This window comes from Lycium ferocissimum, chromosome 4 (assembly GCF_029784015.1).
Source record: "Lycium ferocissimum isolate CSIRO_LF1 chromosome 4, AGI_CSIRO_Lferr_CH_V1, whole genome shotgun sequence".
Classification (NCBI taxonomy): Eukaryota; Viridiplantae; Streptophyta; class Magnoliopsida; order Solanales; family Solanaceae; genus Lycium; species Lycium ferocissimum.
In genome coordinates this window covers 26,721,379-26,743,628 of record NC_081345.1, presented here as the reverse complement: position 1 = coordinate 26,743,628, position 22,250 = coordinate 26,721,379, and the positions used below count along the sequence as shown (strand labels likewise).

At 36.7% G+C, this 22,250-nt stretch overlaps 1 protein-coding gene across 3 annotated transcripts; it reads left to right on the top strand.

Annotated features, from left to right (window-relative positions):
- The first annotated feature begins 272 nt into the window (after positions 1 to 272).
- LOC132052025 (CHD3-type chromatin-remodeling factor PICKLE-like) lies at positions 273 to 21,973 on the top strand. 3 transcript variants are annotated; one of them, XM_059443360.1, is made up of 31 exons: positions 273 to 435; positions 916 to 1,059; positions 2,723 to 2,860; positions 2,940 to 3,094; positions 3,403 to 3,564; positions 4,852 to 5,099; positions 5,181 to 5,276; positions 5,455 to 5,591; positions 5,669 to 5,857; positions 5,937 to 6,044; positions 7,398 to 7,448; positions 7,540 to 7,639; positions 8,357 to 8,499; positions 8,581 to 8,678; positions 9,554 to 9,692; positions 9,788 to 9,957; positions 12,789 to 12,855; positions 13,016 to 13,138; positions 15,658 to 15,767; positions 15,884 to 15,965; positions 16,054 to 16,251; positions 16,471 to 16,621; positions 16,725 to 16,830; positions 16,972 to 17,046; positions 17,611 to 17,672; positions 17,807 to 17,883; positions 18,980 to 19,110; positions 19,443 to 19,890; positions 20,669 to 20,780; positions 20,866 to 20,939; positions 21,122 to 21,254. In XM_059443360.1, the coding sequence occupies exons 2-31, from the start codon at positions 919 to 921 to the stop codon at positions 21,122 to 21,124; spliced, it is 3,894 nt and encodes a 1,297-aa protein (XP_059299343.1). In that variant the 5' UTR covers positions 273 to 435; positions 916 to 918; the 3' UTR covers positions 21,125 to 21,254. The 3 variants fall into 3 exon arrangements, with proteins under 3 accessions (XP_059299343.1, XP_059299341.1, XP_059299342.1); XM_059443358.1 differs by having other exon boundaries at positions 276 to 435; positions 21,076 to 21,973; XM_059443359.1 differs by lacking the exon at positions 273 to 435 and adding an exon at positions 527 to 663 and having other exon boundaries at positions 21,076 to 21,973.
- Positions 21,974 to 22,250: the final 277 nt, after the last annotated feature.

Here is a 22,250-nt window from a genome sequence, read left to right as displayed (position 1 = left end):
GAATATCTACGTACATAAAAAAGATTCTCTCTTTGAAACATGCTAAAAAAAAACATTAAACCCTTTAATTGAAATAAAGGAAATAGTTCTATACACTACTAAAAAGAGATATTTGTGTAATATTTTTGAATCTATATAAGAGGGAACAATGTGTTATAAATCTAAATTAAACTTGAGGTAACACTTTGTGAAATTATCCCCAAAAAAAAAAAAAAAAAAAAAAAGAAAAAAAAAGAAAAAGAAGAGAACAAAGACGGCGACACCGCTTTTGTCTCTGAGGGAACAAGTCCGTAGTTGTCTGATACAAGCTCAAAAAATGAACAAATTCCTTTTTCTGTCGCTCTTATTACAACTATAAAATTCAGCAAATCTGAGTTCTCAACTGTCCATTTCGCAGCAATATTTCTCTTGGGCAAATTGACGAACAGATAACAGGTGAGTCAGCTCTTCTTTACGAACACCTAAAAGATTCTTCATTCACCCTAATTCTAGTCTCATTTCATCTAAATTTCTGTGTTAAGAAGTTAATATTTCTTGATATTGAACTCATAGTGGCAGATCCAAGATTTTAAGTTCTTGATAGTGAGTTCCTACTTAGTATGAGTATAGAATTAAAAGAAAATTGTGCAATTATATACTAGTTCAACCTAATATGAGTCAAATGTAAGTATGTAACTCATATTTGACTTGGTGGACCTTTTCAGCTTAATAACTAGACTTTGCCTACCACACATCCTTGTACTGTACTAACTTTTTTCTTTGTTTCAGCTGAAAAATTATGTTTCCTTATTTTTTTATGGACTAAGAGTTTCTGCCTTTCTGGTGGGGTTCAACTGATTTGGTGATGTTCTTTGTTTTTGGGTGCTATGGAATGTTTAACCCGCGTGCCTTGTTCTTTTGCTTTGTTTAATGCAGGAAATGTCTAGCCTAGTGGAGAGGCTTCGCGTGCGAACGGATCGAAGACCAATTTACAGTTTATTTGATGACTCCGATGATGAAATTGATAAGAAGTCTGAGCCTAGCCTGGAAAAATTTGAAAGAATTGTCCGTCCTGACGCGGTAAATTGTCCTTGAATAGTGATTTTTTATGCTAATTCTTTTGCCCATTCTTTGCTTGACTTGCTTTTGTAACAGGGTAGATTCTTTGTATTACAAATCATTGTAGACGTCCTTATTGTACTTATTTGTAGTAACTTATTGCAACTTCAAGATATCACTTAGATCCTAGTTCATCACCAGGAAAGGTAGATTCTTATTTTAGTTTACTACATATACGAGTGTGAATTGTCTTTATAAACTGAATTGCAGCTTTATGATATGACTTAGAACCTAGAGATGAATTCGGCTTTGGCTCGATTATCACGAGGAAAGAAGATTACTTTTGGTTTACTTGGTTTTTCATATAAAACTTAATCCAATAGAGAGTCAGGCTTAGAGATGAGAATTTAGCGATTCAATTTACTCCGAAGCCTACCATTGCCTTGAAGTCTATACACAATGGATAAACTCCGTGAGTCTAATATTCTTTTCTGATAACCGTGGTGTCTAATCCTAAGTTGCTTGGACTCGGGTGCGGGTATCCAATACGGTGTGGTTCCGAGTGTCGGATTCGGCAAAATCTAACTTTTAAAATTTGGGGGTGCGGATCTAGGTATGGATAAGGGTGCAGGGATTCGGCTAAGAAAATTCAAAAGTATAAGAATAGAGCTATAAGTCCGAACTCAGAACATGATCCCTTGTATTCTTGGTTTCTCTCTGTTTGGTGAAGGAGCGAATGTGAGACAAAAGGACTATAATATTGAAGGTATGCCATTTCCCATGTGTTAAATCTGATTTATCTTTCATTTTGAGAAATCAAAATCTCAATTACTCCCCCCCAATTTGTCCATGGACTCTGGTCAAAGTATCCGAAGTTGGTTGACCGAATCCGAGAGGTATCCCACACCCGTCCCAGTAACAATAAAATATTCAATCTGAAAATGCAGGATTTAGTTAAGGCACTACCTGGAATATACTATCGGATGCAGCCAAACTTTGAAAGTCTCATATATAGGCTAAAAGACCGAAGTCCTAAATGTTTTATTCAAAGACTCCAATAAGTTATATCGACTCTCTACTTAACATAGATTATTATAGATTTTGCAAAGCACAGATGAGCCTCGCTTTTACAACGTATTGTTCTGTTTACTTATCTGACTCCCTGCCTCTGAACTTTATAATGGTGTTGCTCCCTTTTGATTGAAAGTTGAATGCTTTCCCTTATTGGATGAAACTGAAATTAGCTTCTCTCCATTCAGAAAATACCTTTCCGTTCTAGCTCATTGAGGTGACATACATCGTATTTCTTTTGAGCTTGAGCGCATTGTCCCCATGGTATGCTTAAAGTGCATGGATATTTTACTATTTGTCATTCCCTTTTGGACCTGTTGAAAACAAGATGCCTCTGGTCTGGTATGGTAGGTTAGCAGGCTGATGAATAGTAGTAATGATGGTACGTACTGACCTCCTCATCTGGAGTCAAGCATCCCTTTGTCTTTGGATAAAATTACATTATGTTTATGCTACTTTGTGGAATTCACTGATGTCAGGGAAACAAAAATCAACTTCACAGTTTGTAACTGCATGGCTATACATACTTATATTTAAGTCAAATTTGTTTTCTCTGGTAATGATCTTTAATACTTTTACTTACACTGGAGAAATGATGAAAGTTCACTTATAGAAGGATGAATCCTGTCAAGCTTGTGGAGGAGAGGGCGATCTTTTGTACTGTGAATCGTGCACTTATGCTTATCATGCCAAGTGTTTACTTCCACCACTAAAAGCTCCTTTTCCTAGCAGCTGGAGGTGCCCTGAGTGTGTAGGTTCCCTTCCTCTTGAAAATCTATCTGTACTGTCAGAGTTTTTCTTTATCACTATGATTTACCATGTTTTTGTAGGTGAGCCCCCTAAATGATATTGATAAGATATTGGATTGTGAAATGCGCCCAACTGTTGCTGATGATAGTGATGCTTCTAAGATGGGGTCGAAGCAAGTATTTGTTAAACAGTATCTTGTTAAGTGGAAAGGATTGTCCTATCTGCACTGCATATGGTATCTCTTTACAGCAATCCTTTGTTTGCTGCTACTTTATTTGCTCTGGATTCTATTTGCACTTTTGACAATTTACTATCATATGGGAGCTTCTTTTAGAGTTTTAGTGTGTCCAATAGTGCTTTGCTTCATAGTACTGTTATCTAGTTTTTTTTTCTTTTTTTTTTTCTCCTTTCTCAATCAAGGTCACTAGATTTTATTGCTCCTCGTTAACAATTTTTTCTTGCACCTAGTATGGTTTCCTACCTTAAACCCTTTGAAAACTGCAGTTTTATGTTGTCGAAGTAATATCCCTATCCATGTTGCAGGGTGCCTGAAAAAGAGTTTCTGAAAGCTTACAAGTTGCATCCACGTCTTAAGACTAAAGTGAATAATTTTCATCGTCAAATGTCATCAATGACCAACTCCGAAGAGGACTATGTTGCTATTCGATCCGAGTGGACTACAGTTGACCGAATTCTTGCTTGCAGGTTATTCTTAAAGAGTAGATTAATAGATTTTAATTGAGCTGTGGATCAGACTAAACATTTTTATCTCAAAGCTTACATTATCTGCCTTGTGAGGTCAAATTTTAGTCAATTTCTCATGCATAGATGATTGGGTGTTAATTGTAGAAAACCATGTCTTCTCATGAGATTTTCTATCTTTTTGGTAATTTTTTTTTTTTTTGATAAGGTAAGTATTTTATTAACAAATGGGGAAGTCCCCATATACAAGCCTTGTACCAAAAGAAGAGAATCTACACCAAAATATGATTCTCAACAAAAGAGATCGAATCCTCTATACAAATAGGGACGTCATAAGTGCACCAAAAGGAAACTAGAAATAACACACTACTTTGCAACTTTACAAAATCTTGCTCCACCCCTTCAAATGCCCTCCTATTTCTTTCTTTCCAAATGACCCACCTGATTGCTAAAGGGGTTACCCTTCATGCTCTTGATCTTCTCTGCCCCCTTCTCTGATTCCAACTATGCATAGCCTCTGATTGCAACTTTACAAAATCTTTTCTATCTTTTTGGTACATTTCTTGTATATGGGCACACTTTTGCTCTTTCTTGAATGGAATTTATTACTCTATCAAAAATAAAAATGAAATAAACAGTGTGCTCCTGTCAAGAACTAATGTAAGCCGTAAGAATTAAGATTCATCTAACATCGTGAAATTTATTTTTGTAAATCTGTATATCGTACCAAATATATTATTTATGGTAATTGTTCTTATTGCATTTTGCCACACATAGAAATTCTTGGTATATTGTCAATTTTTAGGACAGTTATAGACTATTTCACTCATTGCATTAAACATTTTGATGCTAATAGAATATTGTGATGACTTTTGTGGAAATATAAGCTACTAAGTGGCCAAAATGTGCTAGAATCAGTTCTGGGAACAGAGATGGTGTAGCAATGTTTATCCATGTGAAGCTTTTCTGACCATGTAACGTATCAAGCCTAGGTTTCTTTTAGAAAGTTTATCTCTGTAGGGAAGATAGATTATGTCTGATGCTTGTGGTTTATTTTGTGCTAATATGAAATTTGCCCCCCCTTTTGTGCTTCTGAAAGAACAAATAAGCAATGTATAAATTTTAGCAGAAACTGTTATACTCAAAGTCATAGCACCTATTCTCTTTAGTTTTTTATTTTATTTTTTATTTTATTTTTAATATATAAATAGTTCATTTGAGGTGTATTATTTGGAATTTGGTCCAAGTTTTAGGTTAAACTGCACTAAGTAATTGCGATTGTACTTACAGGGGAGAAGGTGAAGAGAAAGAGTATCTTGTAAAGTGGAAGGAGCTTCCTTATGATGAGTGCTACTGGGAATTTGAGTCGGACATTTCTTCTTTTCAGCAGGAAATTGAACAATATCATAGAGTTCAGTCTCGAGTTGACAAAGTTTCTTCAAGTAAACAAAAAAGTGGGCCTAAAGAGACCACGGAATCAAAACTGAAACCCAGAGAATTTCAACAGTGTGAAAGGAGTCCCGAATTTCTTTCTGGAGGTATCCTCGATTTCCCTTTTCTTTAATCATTCTGTTCATCTAAAGGTGGTCTGTTAATCTTCATTTTTTGCTGAAATGAAGGGTCACTGCATCCATATCAGCTTGAAGGGCTGAATTTCCTACGTTTTTCTTGGTCTAAACAAACACATGTGATACTTGCAGATGAGATGGGGCTTGGTGAGTTTATGTTGTTCTTCCCCTGTTTTTAGTCTTTTTTCATATCATTTTCTTCTACAATTACTTCTGTGTGATTTCTAGGTAATTAGTGTTATTACTTATTACTAGTCTCTTTCCATATAATTTCTTCTGTAACTCTGCGGCGTTGTTCTTTTCTGATGCATTATAAGGCTTGCAGGCAAAACAATACAGAGTATTGCATTTCTAGCCTCTCTTTTTGAAGAGGATATCTCTCCACATTTAGTAGTTGCTCCTCTTTCTACATTGAGAAATTGGGAACGGGAGTTTGCCACTTGGGCTCCCCAAATGAATGTGGTAAGTTGGGATTTTTTTTTTTGATTTCTATCATGAATATTTTGATATACTTTTCCTAAGGAGAAGTGATGCTGTAGGTTATGTACGTTGGTTCTGCACAAGCTCGGGCTGTTATTAGGGAGTATGAATTTTTCTTTCCCAAAAATTCTAACAAGAACAAGAAAAAGAAATCTGAAGATAGAACAAAATTTGATGTCCTTCTGACATCATACGAAATGATCAACATGGATTCTGCCTCTTTGAAGCCTATAAAGTGGGAGTGCATGGTAATTGCCTTAATTCTCAAGTGTGTTAATTTTTGTTTTATGTATTTTTCCTCTTAAGGGTGCTGACATTTGTATTTAGATTGTTGATGAAGGTCACCGTCTCAAAAACAAGGATTCGAAGTTGTTTTCTTCGTTGAAGCAGTACTCTAGTAGACATCGTGTCCTTTTGACTGGAACTCCTCTTCAGGTTTGTCTGTAATTTTCATCGACACAGGTGTTGGTTCTTTGGTTTCTTTCTTAGATATCTCGTTACTCATACTATTTAAAGTCTTATACAGCATTAACCAAACAATGCAACTTTATCTGGGTCCATCTTCATCTTTCTCTCTCATTTTGACTACTCATTCTACTGCTATAATCCTATTCTCCTAACACTTCTATTGAAGGAACATCGTTGGTCAAGGGAGAGGGGGGAATTAAGTTCGCAAATGTGAGAGAAAAGAAGAAGAAAAGAGAGGATTGAGAGAGAAACAAGCTATTAGAATCGAATAGTTTAGTACACAAGTTTTTTTAATTTTTATAGTGAAGTGTACAAGTTCTATGATAGGAAAGATGATCATCTGTTATTGTTGACACTTTTAAAACACTACATACTTCTTTTGTGAAATACTAATGCCTGATCTGGATTGAACAATGTCAATACTTATGAAGTACCTCAACAGACGAAGTGTCGCGACCCAATTTAGGACCATGACGGCGCTTAGGGAGTGAACTCCCAAAGCAAGCCTTATCAGGATTTTACGGAGGACATAGTTTACCCTATTTTCTAGGACTAGCCAAATGTTCCTGTATCAGCTAAATCACACAACGCAACAAATATCCAATAAAACAAGCCATAATCATCATCAACCACCCGTTTGTAGCACAATCATACTAAGTTCATCTCCAAAAATACTGTAAGTCTAATCTAGTCACATGTCTATAATACTAAACATACTAATGAACAATTTGACTAGTAGAGAAACTCCGAGAGTTGAAGATAGAAGACAATAACATAAAACATAAGATACTTCACACACGCGAACCAATGTGGGGCTTGCCAGAACTGTCTACTCATGCACTCTAGCTAGGGAGATCCTTTTCTGCTTCCATTGCTGTCTCTGGAAAAAACAATTAGCGCAGAGTGAGTCGCTAGTGCAGCTTCTCTCCAAAGAGAATATTGTCATTCATCGTCCTTTTACGGGTGTCTGATAATTTGAAAATCCATAGAATTTTGTCATTTATGTATAACATTTAACCCACCTCCAGCACTTCTCATATTGATAATATAATTATAACAACAATAACAACAACAAGACAATTAGAATAGTAGTAATAATAAAATTAGTGCCAATGATAGTAGTCGTAGTAGTACTGATAATAATAATACTAGTACTAGTGGTAGAACTAATTTTTATGAGATTAATTGTAACTGTTACTATTATGAGTATCATCATTGTCATCTTATCACCATCATCTGGTATCTGCCACTATTGTTTGAAATGCAAAAATTACTTGTATCAAGTTAGTTATGACACTCCTTTTTCCACCTGTCTTTCAGAACAATCTGGATGAACTTTTCATGCTTATGCACTTCCTTGATGCTGGGAAGGTTAGTGCTAGATTTCTAGAAGCAACTTGTATCTAACCAATTTGCGTGTTGATTTATTATGATGTGAAATTTATATGGAACTTGATTGCAGTTTGGAAGCTTGGAGGAATTCCAACAGGAATTTGAGGATATTGGTCAGGAAGAACAGATTTCAAGACTTCATAAAATGCTGGCACCCCATCTGCTCAGAAGTATAATCTCAAGCCTTTTTTGTGATTTGTCATTGGATTTATAAATAGTTTATGGTTTACATTCTTTGTGAAGTAGGCATTATCAGGGTGTTCCAACATGCTACTCGTAAATCTTTGCTTGATTCCTAAATTTCAGTCTCTGTAGTAAGCCGTAAAGCCTTTGCAAACTGCAATACAGATACCGTAATTATATCATATTAAACAAATTTGTAATTAAATATCATATTAAACAAATTCCCGGGGGTGCACAGGCAAGGAGTTTCCCGTTGTTCATCTTTCCCATTAAATATGCTGTATCTTATATACCGCTGGTGATGGGTGGTCCAACAACTAAAAGTTAGATGCCAAGTTCTCCTTACTATCATTTGTCACTGGAAATTCTATCTTGCTGGCTTCCTCTTAAATCAATCACAACATCATTAGATGACTTTAGTCTGCTGTTTTCCTGGAGCCCCAGATGCATGCTTACTCCTAGGTAACTGATAGGTACAGAGTACAAGGCTGTACCGGGTCAAGTGGATTAAGTTTCTGAAGAATTTGTACATCTTTCTAAATAGCTGAGCTTATTCAATACAAGTACTTACAGTTCCAGAGTGAAGCTTATAGTTAAGTTCAGAAGAGGTTCATGGGCTAGGGCAGTGCTTCAAGAAACATGATTCTGTTCATCTTTATGCGGAAAAATTGAGCTATGGTGTAAGTGTGTTTGGTTGGCTGCAGGGGTCAAGAAAGATGTCATGAAGGAGATGCCTCCAAAAAAGGAGCTCATTTTACGAGTGGAATTGAGTAGCATGCAGAAAGAATACTACAAAGCAATTCTGACACGTAACTTCCAGATACTGGCTCGCAAGGGAGGTGCACAGGTGTGCCAGCTTCTTCTTGTTTGATATATCCTTATTGTTCAATAATAGGAATTCTGACCTTGGTTGATACTTGTATATCAGATTTCCCTCATAAATGTGGTTATGGAACTGCGCAAGCTCTGCTGTCATCCATTTATGTTAGAAGGTGTTGAACCAGAGGATAATAATGAGTTTACCAAGTACATTTCCTATCTTTTATCAATTGTATTTATTTCTTGCCTGCAGAAAATCAAGTTTATAATTTTATTGATGAACTTTGTGGCCCCTCTGGTTATTCTGGTCATAGTTCTGGTCATAGTTCCGGCCTTTTAAGTTTCCATAAACGGTGCTTCACGGTCAGTTGTTATTGAGTTTCTAGAAAAGGTATTACAAGTTGGAACTCTGTTACTTACCTTACAAAAAAAAAAAAAAAATTAAAAAATTTAAGAAGGTAAGCTGGAAGTCTTATCTTTTTTCTTTGTTAACGAAGGAATATAGCATGCAGAGGGTGAGGGAACAACCGTCTGTGGTAGGGGCGGCTGCTCTGATTAGGGACTCTAAAGTTGGATGAGGTTTTTTTTTTTGTGTGTGGGGTTAAGTAAGAATTGTTCTCTTTTTACTTTCCTGATTGTGTCAGAGTGGTGTCTTGTTAAATAAGTAACGTTATGTTCCCTTTTCAACTTCTCTGTTAATGTCTCCACGTCAAAGTGCCAAATTTCCCTAAAAGAAAAATGTTTAGCGCGATTCTTCTATTTTCTTTTTGATGATACCATTTAATTTGGACAAAATCTATTGTGCTAATCTGGAAAACATGGGTGGTCAAAGGAGTTTCATATGATCATTAGGGCCTAAAGTGCGAAACTTCTTCTTTTAGAAACTGGAATGAAAATTCTTCTTTTAGGAACTGGAATGTTATGTATGGCCTAAGAATTAATGTTGCCTAGTGAGATCGATGATCTTGCCTGCAAGAAGAGTGCGCCATTAGAGCTTTTTATTTTTTGGGTAGAAAAATGTTCCTTTTTGAGCTCTTCAACCAACCTATCGTATCTGCACTTAAATCGTTTTGATTTGGCAGACAACTGCTGGAATCTTCTGGTAAATTACAACTTCTAGACAAGATGATGGTTAAGCTTAAAGACCAAGGTCACAGAGTTCTTATATATTCACAATTTCAGCATATGCTCGACTTGCTAGAAGACTACTGTACCTATAAGGTAGAGATACTAGTTCGTTATATTATTTTAAACCTGGTTTTGTATTCATCTTTATTATCTGAAAATTTGATGTATTTACCTGTTAATATCGGCAGAAATGGCACTACGAACGGATTGATGGAAAAGTTCCCGGGGCAGAAAGACAAATCCGAATTGACAGATTTAATGCAAAGAATTCTTCAAGATTCTGTTTCCTGCTTTCCACTAGAGCTGGAGGTCTAGGAATTAATCTTGCAACTGCTGACACAGTAATTATATATGACAGGTAATATTATATTCTAGAATCCTCTCTCTCTCTCTCTCTCCCCACATGTCTTGAGTCAATACCCTAATTTGCCCTTCCAGAACATCAAGTATTTGGCTTCTTGAACGAAAGCATTTTGTGTCATATGTCATTGGTCACCTTGGCAACACGTTGATAAAAGCATTCATCGAGGCTAAAAGGTCACAGTCTTTGATATCCACAACTCTTTCATTTTCAGGAATAAATCAATAAAAACTGCATTTAGTCTTTTTCTCCTTGGCTCATAGACTTCCTCCTCTGTATTATCACTCAATTACACCTTTGACATTCTGGAATCTACTAAAACCGTGCAGTTGAGAGTAGGTATCTATCTCATCCTCCACTTGTTTCTTGTTGCAAGTGAGAATACCTCGTCATTCAGCTTCTCGCTATCCATCATATTTCCATACTATAATTTTTTCAAATAAAATTTCATGGTTTATTAGAATTGGGATTGGAATGCTATTATCATTCCCTTCCTTCAGCAAAGCAATTCTAGATTCTTATTGCAAAAAGTCTCTTGTGCAACCACCTTTAACCATAATATCCACATTCAATCTCTCTTTCATTTTCAACTCAGCCTCATTTAGTTCCTATTATTTATTTACCTAATAAACTCAACTCTTACATTAATCCCCTCTTCTTTTCCCCACTCATATAGTTGTTCCACCTTTTTCTTTTTTTGATAAAGAACCTTTACTTTACTGTGGTAAGAGCTTGGATCTCATCGCACTTGATCCCTGGCTCTCCATCAATTTCTTGGAGAGTGTTTTAGAACATTTAACTCCAGTTCTTGATTTCTTTTTTGTTTTTGTTCTTATTTTTGTGTCTGTTTAAATTCTCGAGGGAATTGTCTAGCAGTTATGCATGACTATCTCTAGGTAGTTAGGTTTCATAGATTTGGAACCTATTGGATCTAACCTGTGGGAGAATTGCTTTTGTTTTAGTCTTTTAGATAAATTGCTGTTTAAGACCATCTCTAGTAGGAATTCGTTAAATTTTTATGTAAGAACCTAATTCTATATAAATATATAGTGATTTAAGGGAAGTCAATCTCTAGAATGATAGAAAACAATGATGTGGAGATTGTAGCAATGCCATATATTTTAGGCAGTGAAACTTTATCTTAAAGATCTCCCATACTGCAGTCTCTCTTGTATCTTCTTCAGTAGGGAATGGTGCATCAAGTTACTTGACAATGACCTTGGATTTGGCATATAGTTTATCTTTGATGTACCAGCAACTTCTATAAGATCTCCTGTCTTTACGATTCTGTTATGCCATCCCTTTGATCCCTTTGGTTTGGAAACTCCTTTTCTTGAAAATTCCAATTTTGTTGGAGCTTTTAATATTAGGGAAGGAACAACCTTATTTGTAGTTTCTTGGAATAAACTTTACTCAATGTGTTACCACATTGCTTGTTGTTTGATCCTAGATACTTCGGCAATAATTTTCTGCTGGGAAATCGCTTTCTGATACCTTCTTCATTCGCCATCTTTTCAAGACAAAGTTATCCTCTACTTTGGTCTATTAGCAAGACAAAGGTTCCACTCAAAATTAGGCATGTTCTTGGCCCTCGGAGCCTTGCATGTTGGTATGTGTTAACTTAATGGAGCAACAAACCCTTCTCAGTTCGTTCTATGCTGCCCTGTCACGGTAGAATTGTGATTTTAGATTATCTGAGCTATTTCAACAATATTTGTTATCATAAGGTGTATTTGGTAAGTTTCTAGCATTGAATACGTGATAAAAAAATGGATGTTACCTTATCAAAAAAAAAAAAAAAAAAAAAAAAAAAGAGGAGGATGTTGGACCTAACTCAACCCTAAAAGCTAGCTCATGAGGTGTGGATTGCCCAAGACCATATAAGGAGAGAAAGTCCCCGTCCACTAGCAGTGTGGGAATCTGACACTCCCCACACGCCCAGGCTTGCCAACTGGAATGTGTACAGGCAACCTCGGTTACACCAAGAACTAGGATGGGTGTGGCTGTTAGATTCCCGCATTGGTAGTGGATGGGGGACTTGGTCTTCTTATATGGTCCTCGGCAATCCTACCTCATGAGGTAGCTTTTGGGTTAAGTTAGGTCCAAGATACATGTTTATCATGGTATCAGAGTAGACAAAGGTCTTAAATTCAATCTCACTGCCCAAGTATCAAAATGAACTTTCACGTGCTTGGCTATGAAAAAGAATTAGACGGCACGTGAGGGGGCGTGTTGAAGACATAATTAAGTGTCAAAGAAGCTTAAGTGCAGTAGCTCAGGGGAGGCCTTCACCTCACTTAAGTTGTGCTTCAGTGTAGCCATGTAGGTAAGGGATGAAGGCGTGTGCGAGTTCTATCTTGAATCGAGCAGTACTAAACGACAAATATAATCGGCAAAAAGTGTATTCGCTGTTAAGAAAAAATATTATGGATGATATTACTTTTTTCTTGAATTACATTGTACTTCTATTCTTTCCCTTCATTGTCCTTTTTTAACTAAGCCCACAATTTAATTGTGCTTTGCGCTTGAAGCCCCAGTAGACCTGGAGCGTATTTTAGAGTTTTTTGCCTTTGACAACACTGGATTAAGTAAATAAAATTAAGTAAATAAAAGGCATGTGTTTTCTCTAAAACTTTAAGATTTTAGATGAGTGGTCACACACTTCAACACGGTATGAAGTGTAAAAATGCATTCTCCAATTCTGGTCCCCATTTAGGAGTTCTGTCCCAAATCTGGAGAAGAGAGGGAAGGAAAAAAACTTCTTTGCAATTTTCTTTTCAATGTGCGTGCGGTTCCTCTTGCTTATTTTTTTTGTGTCTATCTTTCAGTGATTGGAATCCCCACGCTGACCTACAAGCAATGGCTAGAGCTCATCGGCTTGGACAAACAAATAAGGTTACAATTTCCTCCCTTCTGGTGTTGGCACCAAGGAAAAAAAAAAAAAGATACTCATTGCCTTGCTTCTATGGCAACAGAAGAGATGGTTATGTTGACATTGATTTCTTGGCCTGTATCTAAGGTTTTGATAGTTTTTTTTCCATATTTGATATTGCAGGTAATGATTTTTCGACTCATAACAAGAGGAACCATTGAGGAAAGAATGATGCAAATGACTAAGAAGAAAATGGTTTTGGAACATCTAGTTGTTGGAAGGCTTAAAGCACAAAATATCAACCAGGTAACTTATTTACAATATTTGAACTAAGACTAAACATGAGCTACTAGATTTTGTACAGGTAAAAAAGCTAATGGCTAGCGATATCCTAAATTCTAAGGTCCTCTTTTAAGCTAATGGTTAGATATCCATAACATTGAGTTCACTTTTTACCTTGATTGAATTAGTGAACCATCTTATCTTAAAGTTCAAACCAGTAGAGATGGGATAAATTTTTATATTTATGTAGGATTTTATTGCATTGGTGCATACAGAAATGTTTTGAGATGGGGGACAATGAGGCGCGATTGGGACCTGTTCTTGCTCTCATACAATGTTGAATTTCGGTTACTTCTTTGTATAAAAGTTAAATATATACTTATTTTTCCTTGAGTCTAATAAATCCCTCATGTGGGAGCCTTTTATTTTTCTGGGAAAAGTACTTAGCAATTTTTTTAAAGCGGTGATACGACTCAAACTTAGGGCTTGTGTATGCTCTGAAAGCATGTTGAATTGTGTGAATTGTCTGGCATAAAGTATAAGTTGCCAAATACACTTTTGTTTACTTATATTAGTCTTCAATAATTGTCACCTTTCAAACTTATAGCTAGAAGCTTCGCCAGAAGCAAAAAAGATGAGGTCGCTCTGCTTCGTAGACAAGGCTCGTTCCGCTATTGTGATTGCTTAAGTTCTTTTTTAACTATACTGTGTTGTCTGCATCAGTTTGTTGGCGCAAGGCAACAGTATTGTTTTGACTCTGAGGATGATGGGCATCCAGTAGATAATGAACTGTTATGCATTAGACAATTAAATTATTGTTGCGTTGAGTGTATACAAGTCGTTGAGGACACACTACAATTTTGTGTACACCTTTTTTAATAATGGTGGTGTCCGAGCTTGCTTGTGCGCACCGAGACTATTACATCGAGTAATCTATACCTGCGAACTCCCACCAACACAGGTACCCGCTAACTCTGGCCACCAAGACTTGGGCAGATGTGGAAAAATCACCTAGTTCAATTTTGTCTACTGTTGAATCTACGATCTCTTCTTATTATTTTCTTACCCCCTCTGCCCCAAATAAATCTGGGTTGTCCCAAAACAGTGTCAACTTCCCTAAAGGAATGCTTTTATTCAGTCACTTTCAATTTTCTTTCACATACTACAATTACAATACTTGGCTTCTATTTTTTACTTATAATAAAAGGTTAAAATTCTTCAAAAGGTCAACTGTCTCTGCTTCTGGATCCGCTTCATCAGAGATAAAGTAAGACTTCCTTTCCATAATAGTTGTGCTCAAACAAATGAAGATATCCAAAATTGGATTGGAGAGGGTATTAATTCTCTTGGTTCGCTTTACTGTGAGAAGTTCTCATTCCATAATTAATATATCCCAGGTAAGCCCTGAGGGGTATATGTTGAACCGCGGCGGGTGGGGGCGGGGGGGGGTTACTTTAAATTAGATGCACTCATAACAATGTCAGCTTTTAGTAATCTCTGATTTTGAACCAAAGTGATTTAATTTTCATTACGAGTGAAAACTATGAAGGTGAATGTAAGAAAATGAAACTTTTGGGACTTTGAAATTCTTAAAAGGAGACTTGTAGGCTTTGTAAAAATGATCATGTAGATCTCGCTTTGAGGAAGTCCAGAACATAAGATTTATTTTTGATACCTGTTCCTCAGTTATTAGTTCCCCAATCAAATCTTTCTTTAATCTAATTGTTATGTGCTTGTGAACAAAATATTGCGCATTCTTTAATATGGATGCTTGTGATCTCATTCCTCCTATCTCTGTCACACATACCAAGATATTACCTGGTACACCGTTTCCTACTTGTTTCCTTTGGTTGGTTAGATAGATGGTCAGGTGGAATTAGTGAAGTTTAGTCAGTGGAACTATACTGTATCAAAAAGTATAAGTTCCTCAGTTGATGTGCTTCCGGGTCCAATAGCTGGTATCGACACCTAGTCATAATTATTTTTGATGAAGTAAGATGTTTCATTACTGGCATCAAGAAATGCAGTAAGTCCAAAAGAGAGTATGCTAGCACCAGTACATGATACTATGCTAAACCAAGGAGCTAACAAAGTAAAAAAATACGTGCAATTAACAAAAGTGCTTGAGACTAAGCTAAAGTCGGAGCTAATAAAGTCCAAATAAAGATAAGCATTATTTACAGGGATTAGGTTACTCCAACCAAATAAATTCAGTAGACATCTAGCTTTCAAGGAGTGGTTCGGAGTTGAGAATCCAACAGAACATCTGCGATTTCATTTTGTCCACACTCCACACACATCCCAAAATATACTTGCAGGAACCTTTTTCCAGATTTTCGTGATGGTTTTATCAACTTTCCACAGAATCCAGCTCTCATATGCTTCTTTAGTATTCTGAGGCATCACGGTCATAATTATTGAAGGAACAAGTGCAATAGTTTCAGTTTTCAGCCCCCCAAAGAACTTTGGTCTTACATTGATCAACACTGAAAACATTACGTATGTTGCTAAGTGATAGGTGGCTAACTACAATCTTAATGCAGGAAGAACTGGATGATATTATAAGATATGGGTCAAAAGAGTTATTTGCTGATGAGAACGATGAGGCTGGAAAATTGCGACAAATTCATTACGATGATACTGCAATAGATAGGTGAGTTTTCTTTAGTTCCGGTGCACTTTCTCCTTTTTTCTTTAGTCCTCTTTTAGGGTTTGTATCAGTTTATGTCACATGAATGTAATGATATTTCTATTATTTTCTTTTCTTAGATTGCTTGATCGCGAGCAAGTTGTAGATGAGGATGTTGCCTTGGATGATGAAGAAGAGGATTCATTTTTGAAGGCCTTCAAGGTTTATATCCTCCTAAAGATTTTTCACATTTGAGCTTTATATTTGGTTAGCTGATCTAGGATAAGCTAAAGGCTTCTGAATGTTTCAGGTAGCTAATTTTGAGTATATAGAAGAAACAGAAGCAACACCAGAAGAAGATATCCCAACTCCTCCTTTGGAGAACAAAGCAACAGTACTCAGTTCTGAGAGAGCCACCTACTGGGAAGAATTGTTACGAGATAGATATGAAATACATAAAGTAGAAGAATTCAATGGCATGGGCAAGGGAAAGAGAAGTCGTAAACAGGTGTGGAATGCCATCCTGAGTCCCTTTTCATTTTCAAATCTATTCAATTTTTCTTCTGTTGATTGGCAGGAAATTGAACTCTACATTTTTTGTGCATGTTAATCTAGTCATTCTTTCAATCTTCCATCTGTACTAATATGTTTAGTAATTATTTTATTTGATCAGTTTTCACAAGTAGTTACCTACCTGTTGTCATGACTATCTTCATTCTCCTCTCAGATGGTGTCTGTTGAAGACGATGATCTTGCTGGTCTGGAAGAGGTGACCTCTGATGGCGAGGATGATAACTATGAAGCGGATTTGAGTGATGGTGAGGCAGCTTTACCTGGAGCACCAGTTGTGAGAAGGCCTTACAGAAAGAGAGCCCGTGGTATGACTGCTTGATCACATTTCACATTTCAACTAGACTTATAAAAATATATCAATTAGGATACTATTGATAGTATCTCAGAAAAAGTTCTTTACTGTGGCAGTGGACTCTTCTGCACCACTTCCTTTGATGGAAGGAGAAGGAAAATCTTTTAGAGTACTGGGATTTAATCAAAGCCAGAGGGCAGCATTTGTCAAAATTTTAATGAGGTCTCATCTTGCTATCTTCCTTTCCGTACTGTGTTATTTCTCTTTTTTTTTTTTTTTTTTTTTGTGTGTGTGTGTGTGTGTTATTTCTCTGCTGTGCACACAAAGGCAGGAGAGTGTTGAAATAATCTATCTTCTTTACAGATTTGGAGTTGGAGACTATGACTGGGCAGAATTCACACCACGACTGAAGCAGAAAACTTATGAAGAAATAAGAGAGTACGTAAAGATATCAACTTTGAGTTCTGTATATTCCATAGTTCTGTATCATAGACTGCTCCTGATAAAAGAAATGGACTGCCATTAATGTGTTGACTAAATTGTTACTGTAGCTATCTCTCTGGTTTAGTGATTCTTGAGTGAAGAATACATCACATGCCCTGTAATCATGATTGCAATATTTTTTTTTTTTTTTAAATAAAATGAAAGAGGAGATCTCTTGGTGTTCTTAGAAGTTGCTCTTCATCGATCTTCCTGGCCCTTCTCTTGTATTGTCCGTGCCTACTGAATACCGAGGTGCTGTGCACAGTAATGCTACTTCTGTTATTGCAAGAAGTTGGTGTCAAATGAACTTAAAACTTTGATTTCTCTGTCAGTGGCAGCTGACGACTTGATGACTTCTCATATATTGTGATTTATCATATGGTATTATTTTGAAAAATACCTACTATTGTATTCCCCCCTGCTTTGATTGTATTTCCCCCTGCTTTGATTGATTTAGCAGCTACACTCGATTTGTGTGAAAGGGAAAATAATTTACTGACATTGTCATCTGTCATACAGTTACGGAGTTCTGTTTTTGTCTCATATTGCTGAAGATATTACTGAATCAACAACATTTACAGGTGAAGGACTTATATTTATTCTTTACATCTTTCTCTGTGAAACTCTTATTTATCCGCTTTACTGCTTTTAATTTTCTCCCGCCTCCCGCCCTCCACACCAATTGGGTCAAAACATTTAAAATTTTGGATTGCAGATGGGGTTCCAAAAGAAGGACTAAGAATACAAGATGTGCTAGTGAGGATTGCAGTCTTGCTTCTTATAAGAGAAAAGGTAAGTTTTTAGATCAGATAACTTGCTGGAATTCAAGGTCGGTGGTTATTGTTCAATGCTGTTTTACCTGTGAACAACTTCTATTGCAGTGGGAGTTTGTAAACTCCCCCTACTTTCCTGGTGCTTCTTTTGATCTGTGATATGACTATATAGCCTAATGTGGATATACGGGCTTATTTGTGCGGTCAAATTTTAAGATGTGACATGCATTTGAGAGAAGGTTTTTTAATTGGTAAAGCAAATCTTTTGCAACAACAAAGTGCGGTACAGCCCGTATGCTTCAGTTTGAGAAGGGAAGGGGGGGGGGGGTTAATTGTAAATAGGCCATATCTTAGGGATTAAATGGCACTTTGTGATTCTTTTAATTATTTTTTGTAAGTAACTGCAAATATGTTAGATGTTGACATGTTGTGAAGTTAATAAGAACTCCTGCAATTCTCTATTTTGTAACAGTTTTGCTGCCATTGTAGCTTGACTTTAGGTAAATACATAAAAGTTACAAGATCATCAGACCCACCTTATAAGCTTTCATATGTTGGAGTTTGACAATTCATGTTTGTCATAATATATGTTCAATGATAGATAATTCAAACAAAGATGAGTTCATTTATACACTAAGCTGTGTTTGGAAATTGGAAATTATATCCTAATGTTATAGAGTTCAAGGGAGTGTGGTTTGTAAGTATGTACGGTTCATCAATTTCTTATTGTAGTCACCTTTTGACCTTGGATGTCTCTCTGCTCTTCTTAATACTTGGGCATGGCAGTACGTACGAGTTGCTCCTTTTGCACGAGTTGGGAATCCTGATCTCACAATCAAAAAAGGGGAACAGTCACTTTTTTTCCATGAATTGCGTCTTTCCGATGTATCCTTATATAGCCTGATGGAATGCAATGTTACTTCTGTGTTGATAATTTCTTGTATTAACAAAACAGTTATATATGCAGTTTATGCACGGCTATCATGTAAAGTTTTTGCTGCTACTAATGTTTTCAAGTGATCTCTGATACCCTCGTCAATGACCTGAGCATATTAACCTACAGTTCTATATGTAGATTTAAGTATTAAAATTTCACAAAGTGTTAGTTATTTCAGGTCAAGGCTTTCTCGGAAGAGACAAATGGTCCTCTTTTTGCTAAGGACATAGTGTCTTGGTTTCCTGGATTAAAAGGCGGACGTGTTTGGAAGGAAGAGCATGATTTGCTGCTGCTACGAGCAGTACTAAAGTATGCAGTCTTTTCTTTTCATTTCTTTTTCTTTTTCATCCGATCTGTGTCATGAGTTTAGAAAGTGATCAACCATTTTGGAGTAACTTCTTAGATGTGCACTTGTCCTTTAGAGGTTAATCTCATCTTTTGTAGGTAGCGGTAGACGATGACTGTGGTCACTATATCAACCATCATCCTCTACTTCTTCCTCTGAAATGCAAGTTGTCTGTGTGAACAGTGTCGCGGCAATTTTTCATTGTGCCCTTCCTTTTGACTGCATCATTGATCATTTCGACTATGGAAATTCCAGTGCAGACTGTGCACAACTTGTTAATTTCTGGTTTGTGCAGGCATGGTTATGGAAGATGGCAAGCTATTATCGATGACAAAGAGTTGAGAATCCAAGAAGTTGTCTGTAAAGAGCTGAATCTTCCTTCCACAAGTTTACCCGTAGCCGGAGCTTCTCAGCCACAAGTTCCTTCTGCTCCTGGAGCTTCTCAGGCGCTTCCCGCTTCAGGGGTTTCACAAGCACAAGTTTCTGCTCCAGGAGTCTATCAAGCACCAAATGGTGTAAATACAGCTACTGGAACTACTGGAAATCAGGTGAAGGCTGCTGATGAGGCTAACCATGAACTCTCACATGGCACAAGCGATCCTTCAAACAGAACACAACTTCATCAAGATTCTTCTTTGTCATATCATTTTAGAGAGATGCAGAGAAGACAAGTTGAATTTATAAGGAAAAGGGTGATGCTTCTCGAGAATGCAATTAATGCTGAATATCAGAGAGAAGTTGTTGTAAGTCATCTTAAATTTTCAAAAATATTTGATGTTGGAGTTCATTAGATTATAGTTGGAAGTCCATCAGTCATGAATGTGTTTCCAAAGAGGGTAATAACAAACCTGGCTTCATCTTCCTTCTTTCATTTTTTCCCTCCTGGTGTCAAGTCACCTCAGAAGAAAAATTAAGACTTCTAGATCAAGTTTTATGCTCCTTAAGAGCCATAGAACTATGAACCTGGTTTGATTGTGGTCCTGTAGTCTCAAGGTATATTTCTCTTGTTTTTCCATGTTAGCGGGCTAGCCTTTTGTGGAACTTCATGTTCCTGCTAGCTCTTAATCATTATTTAACCTTGTGGCATCCCCAACTGTATAAAAGGTTAGATTTCTCTATGATTAATAGAGCTTGCGGAATTTTATGTTCTCTCGAGAAAGAACCTTTGGGTGTATTAGAAATTACATCCTACGCACTTTCTTAGTAAGCTTAAACGAATAGAATTTCACGTGTTACTTGGTCTATGTTTCCTCATTGTCAAAGGTCCAGTCTTTATTCCTTCTGCCTGTCTTGGTAGATGAATCATGACTTATTTCTATTTGTTGTTGAGAACAGCCTTTGATCTTTGTTCTGATTTGACTTGCTCATTTTCATTTTTTATGATTGTTCTCTCATATTCTGTTCCTATATGATTTATGTTTTAATAGCTGGGTCTTGCAGCTGCATTGGTTGATTTGATCATTTTGAGGACAGTTAAACCTGTATTCATGTGGTTTATATGTATCCATGTGCTTCCTTCAGGGTTATGGAAAACCGCATGAAGTGCCTGGGAAAGAGATGGAGTGTGACACCAAGATTGTTGAGACCGCTGGCACTGAAATGGTTGATAATTTCGCAAAACTTATTGAAATTTGTAAGTATACTCATTCACTGCTTGAAGCTTCTCGAGTGCGTCAAGAATCTACTGACTAGCATCCCATCACACACTCTGAATGCAGCTCCACAGGGAATCTCTGAAGTTGCTTGTGATGGTGAAGTGGATCGTTTGAGAGTTGCTCAGCTTTACAGTAAGGTGAATATTCTGTTCCCGAACATATTTCAGGACTTCAGTTTACATGCATATTTCCAGAATACAAAACAAAACATATTTTCGCAGCAAGGGTTGTGAAGTAGATGTTTTGTGCTTTTTTTTTTTATTCGTTTTGCAGATGTGCAAGGTACTTTCTGACAATGGCCAAGATTCATTTAATGCAGTAGCAAGTCAGCCAGCTAATCTGGAGATGAAAAAGAACCTCTTTCCACTGGAGGACTTTTTCCAAGAGATGAAACAAGTACTTTCTTCAGCTCAGCAGAATGCTTCTAATTTTCCAAGGAGAGAACTTCAAGAAGATTGGAAGCCCGAAGGTGGAGACGGTAGGCTTCACAGAGCTGAGAAAGAACATGATGATTTTCCAACAAGTACAGAATCTGGATCCGCGAGTACTCGCAATTTAACAGCTCCGAATACAACAGAAAGTAATATGCCCCACAATGTTAGTCCTTTGGAGGTTCCTGGAGGGCAGATAAAACACTGCAGTTTAAATGGAGATACTGATATAGAGATGGTGGAGAAGCAGGATGATACCGATGTTAGCACCACCAATGTTGCCATGGATATAACAGAGAATGAAACAGGTTTTGAGGGCGTTTCATTCGTTGACCTAAACTAAATTATATAGGGAAATTGACAACCTCCTAGGAAACCATTATAGAATGACTACACAGAGAGTGACTGTTTTCCTTTTTTCTTATTTGCGTTTCCCACTCGTCAAGAACTCCCTTTGAAACGCGATAACATTCTTGTACTTACCGGGCATATGCAGCAGAGATTAGCGTCTTGATTGTCTGATTGAATCAAAATAGGAAAGAGTTGATCAGAAGTCTGTAGGATGGATGGAGGGCAAGTGTGCTGAGAACCTTTTCCTGTTAACATCCCATGTATAACTGGACCATGCTGTAAAATTGTAACTTCAGTATATTGACAACATCCCATGTTTAAACGGACATGTTGTGAATTGTAACTTAAGTATTTTTAACCGTACTGTAAGGCGAGTCACATTCTAATTCCCTTTTAACATATTTTACTGTCTGTTTTATCAGTTTATCCTATCATAAACCACCACTTGATGGAGCTTACCCAGAGAAAGCAGCGACGTATTGTGAGGATTTTCATATTCTACAATTTCACTCGAGGGCTCTATGAAATAATGAGAATTAAGGTGGCATCATATTCTACATAAAATATCTTAACACTATTAGCACAATCCAAGTCACTGGGAGTTCTTTCTAATATAGCTTTATTTTGCAAATAAAAATATTAGTTCTTTAGATGCAAATTATCAGA

Bases quoted from the DNA above. Each gene is read 5' to 3' on its own strand.
- LOC132052025 (XM_059443358.1), top strand. From the start codon at position 919: ATGTCTAGCCTAGTGGAGAGGCTTCGCGTGCGAACGGATCGAAGACCA. The intron at 5,100-5,180 runs GTATCCTCGATT...GCTGAAATGAAG, and splicing joins TCCCGAATTTCTTTCTGGAG to GGTCACTGCATCCATATCAG. The intron at 12,856-13,015 runs GTTACAATTTCC...TTGATATTGCAG, and splicing joins GGCTTGGACAAACAAATAAG to GTAATGATTTTTCGACTCAT.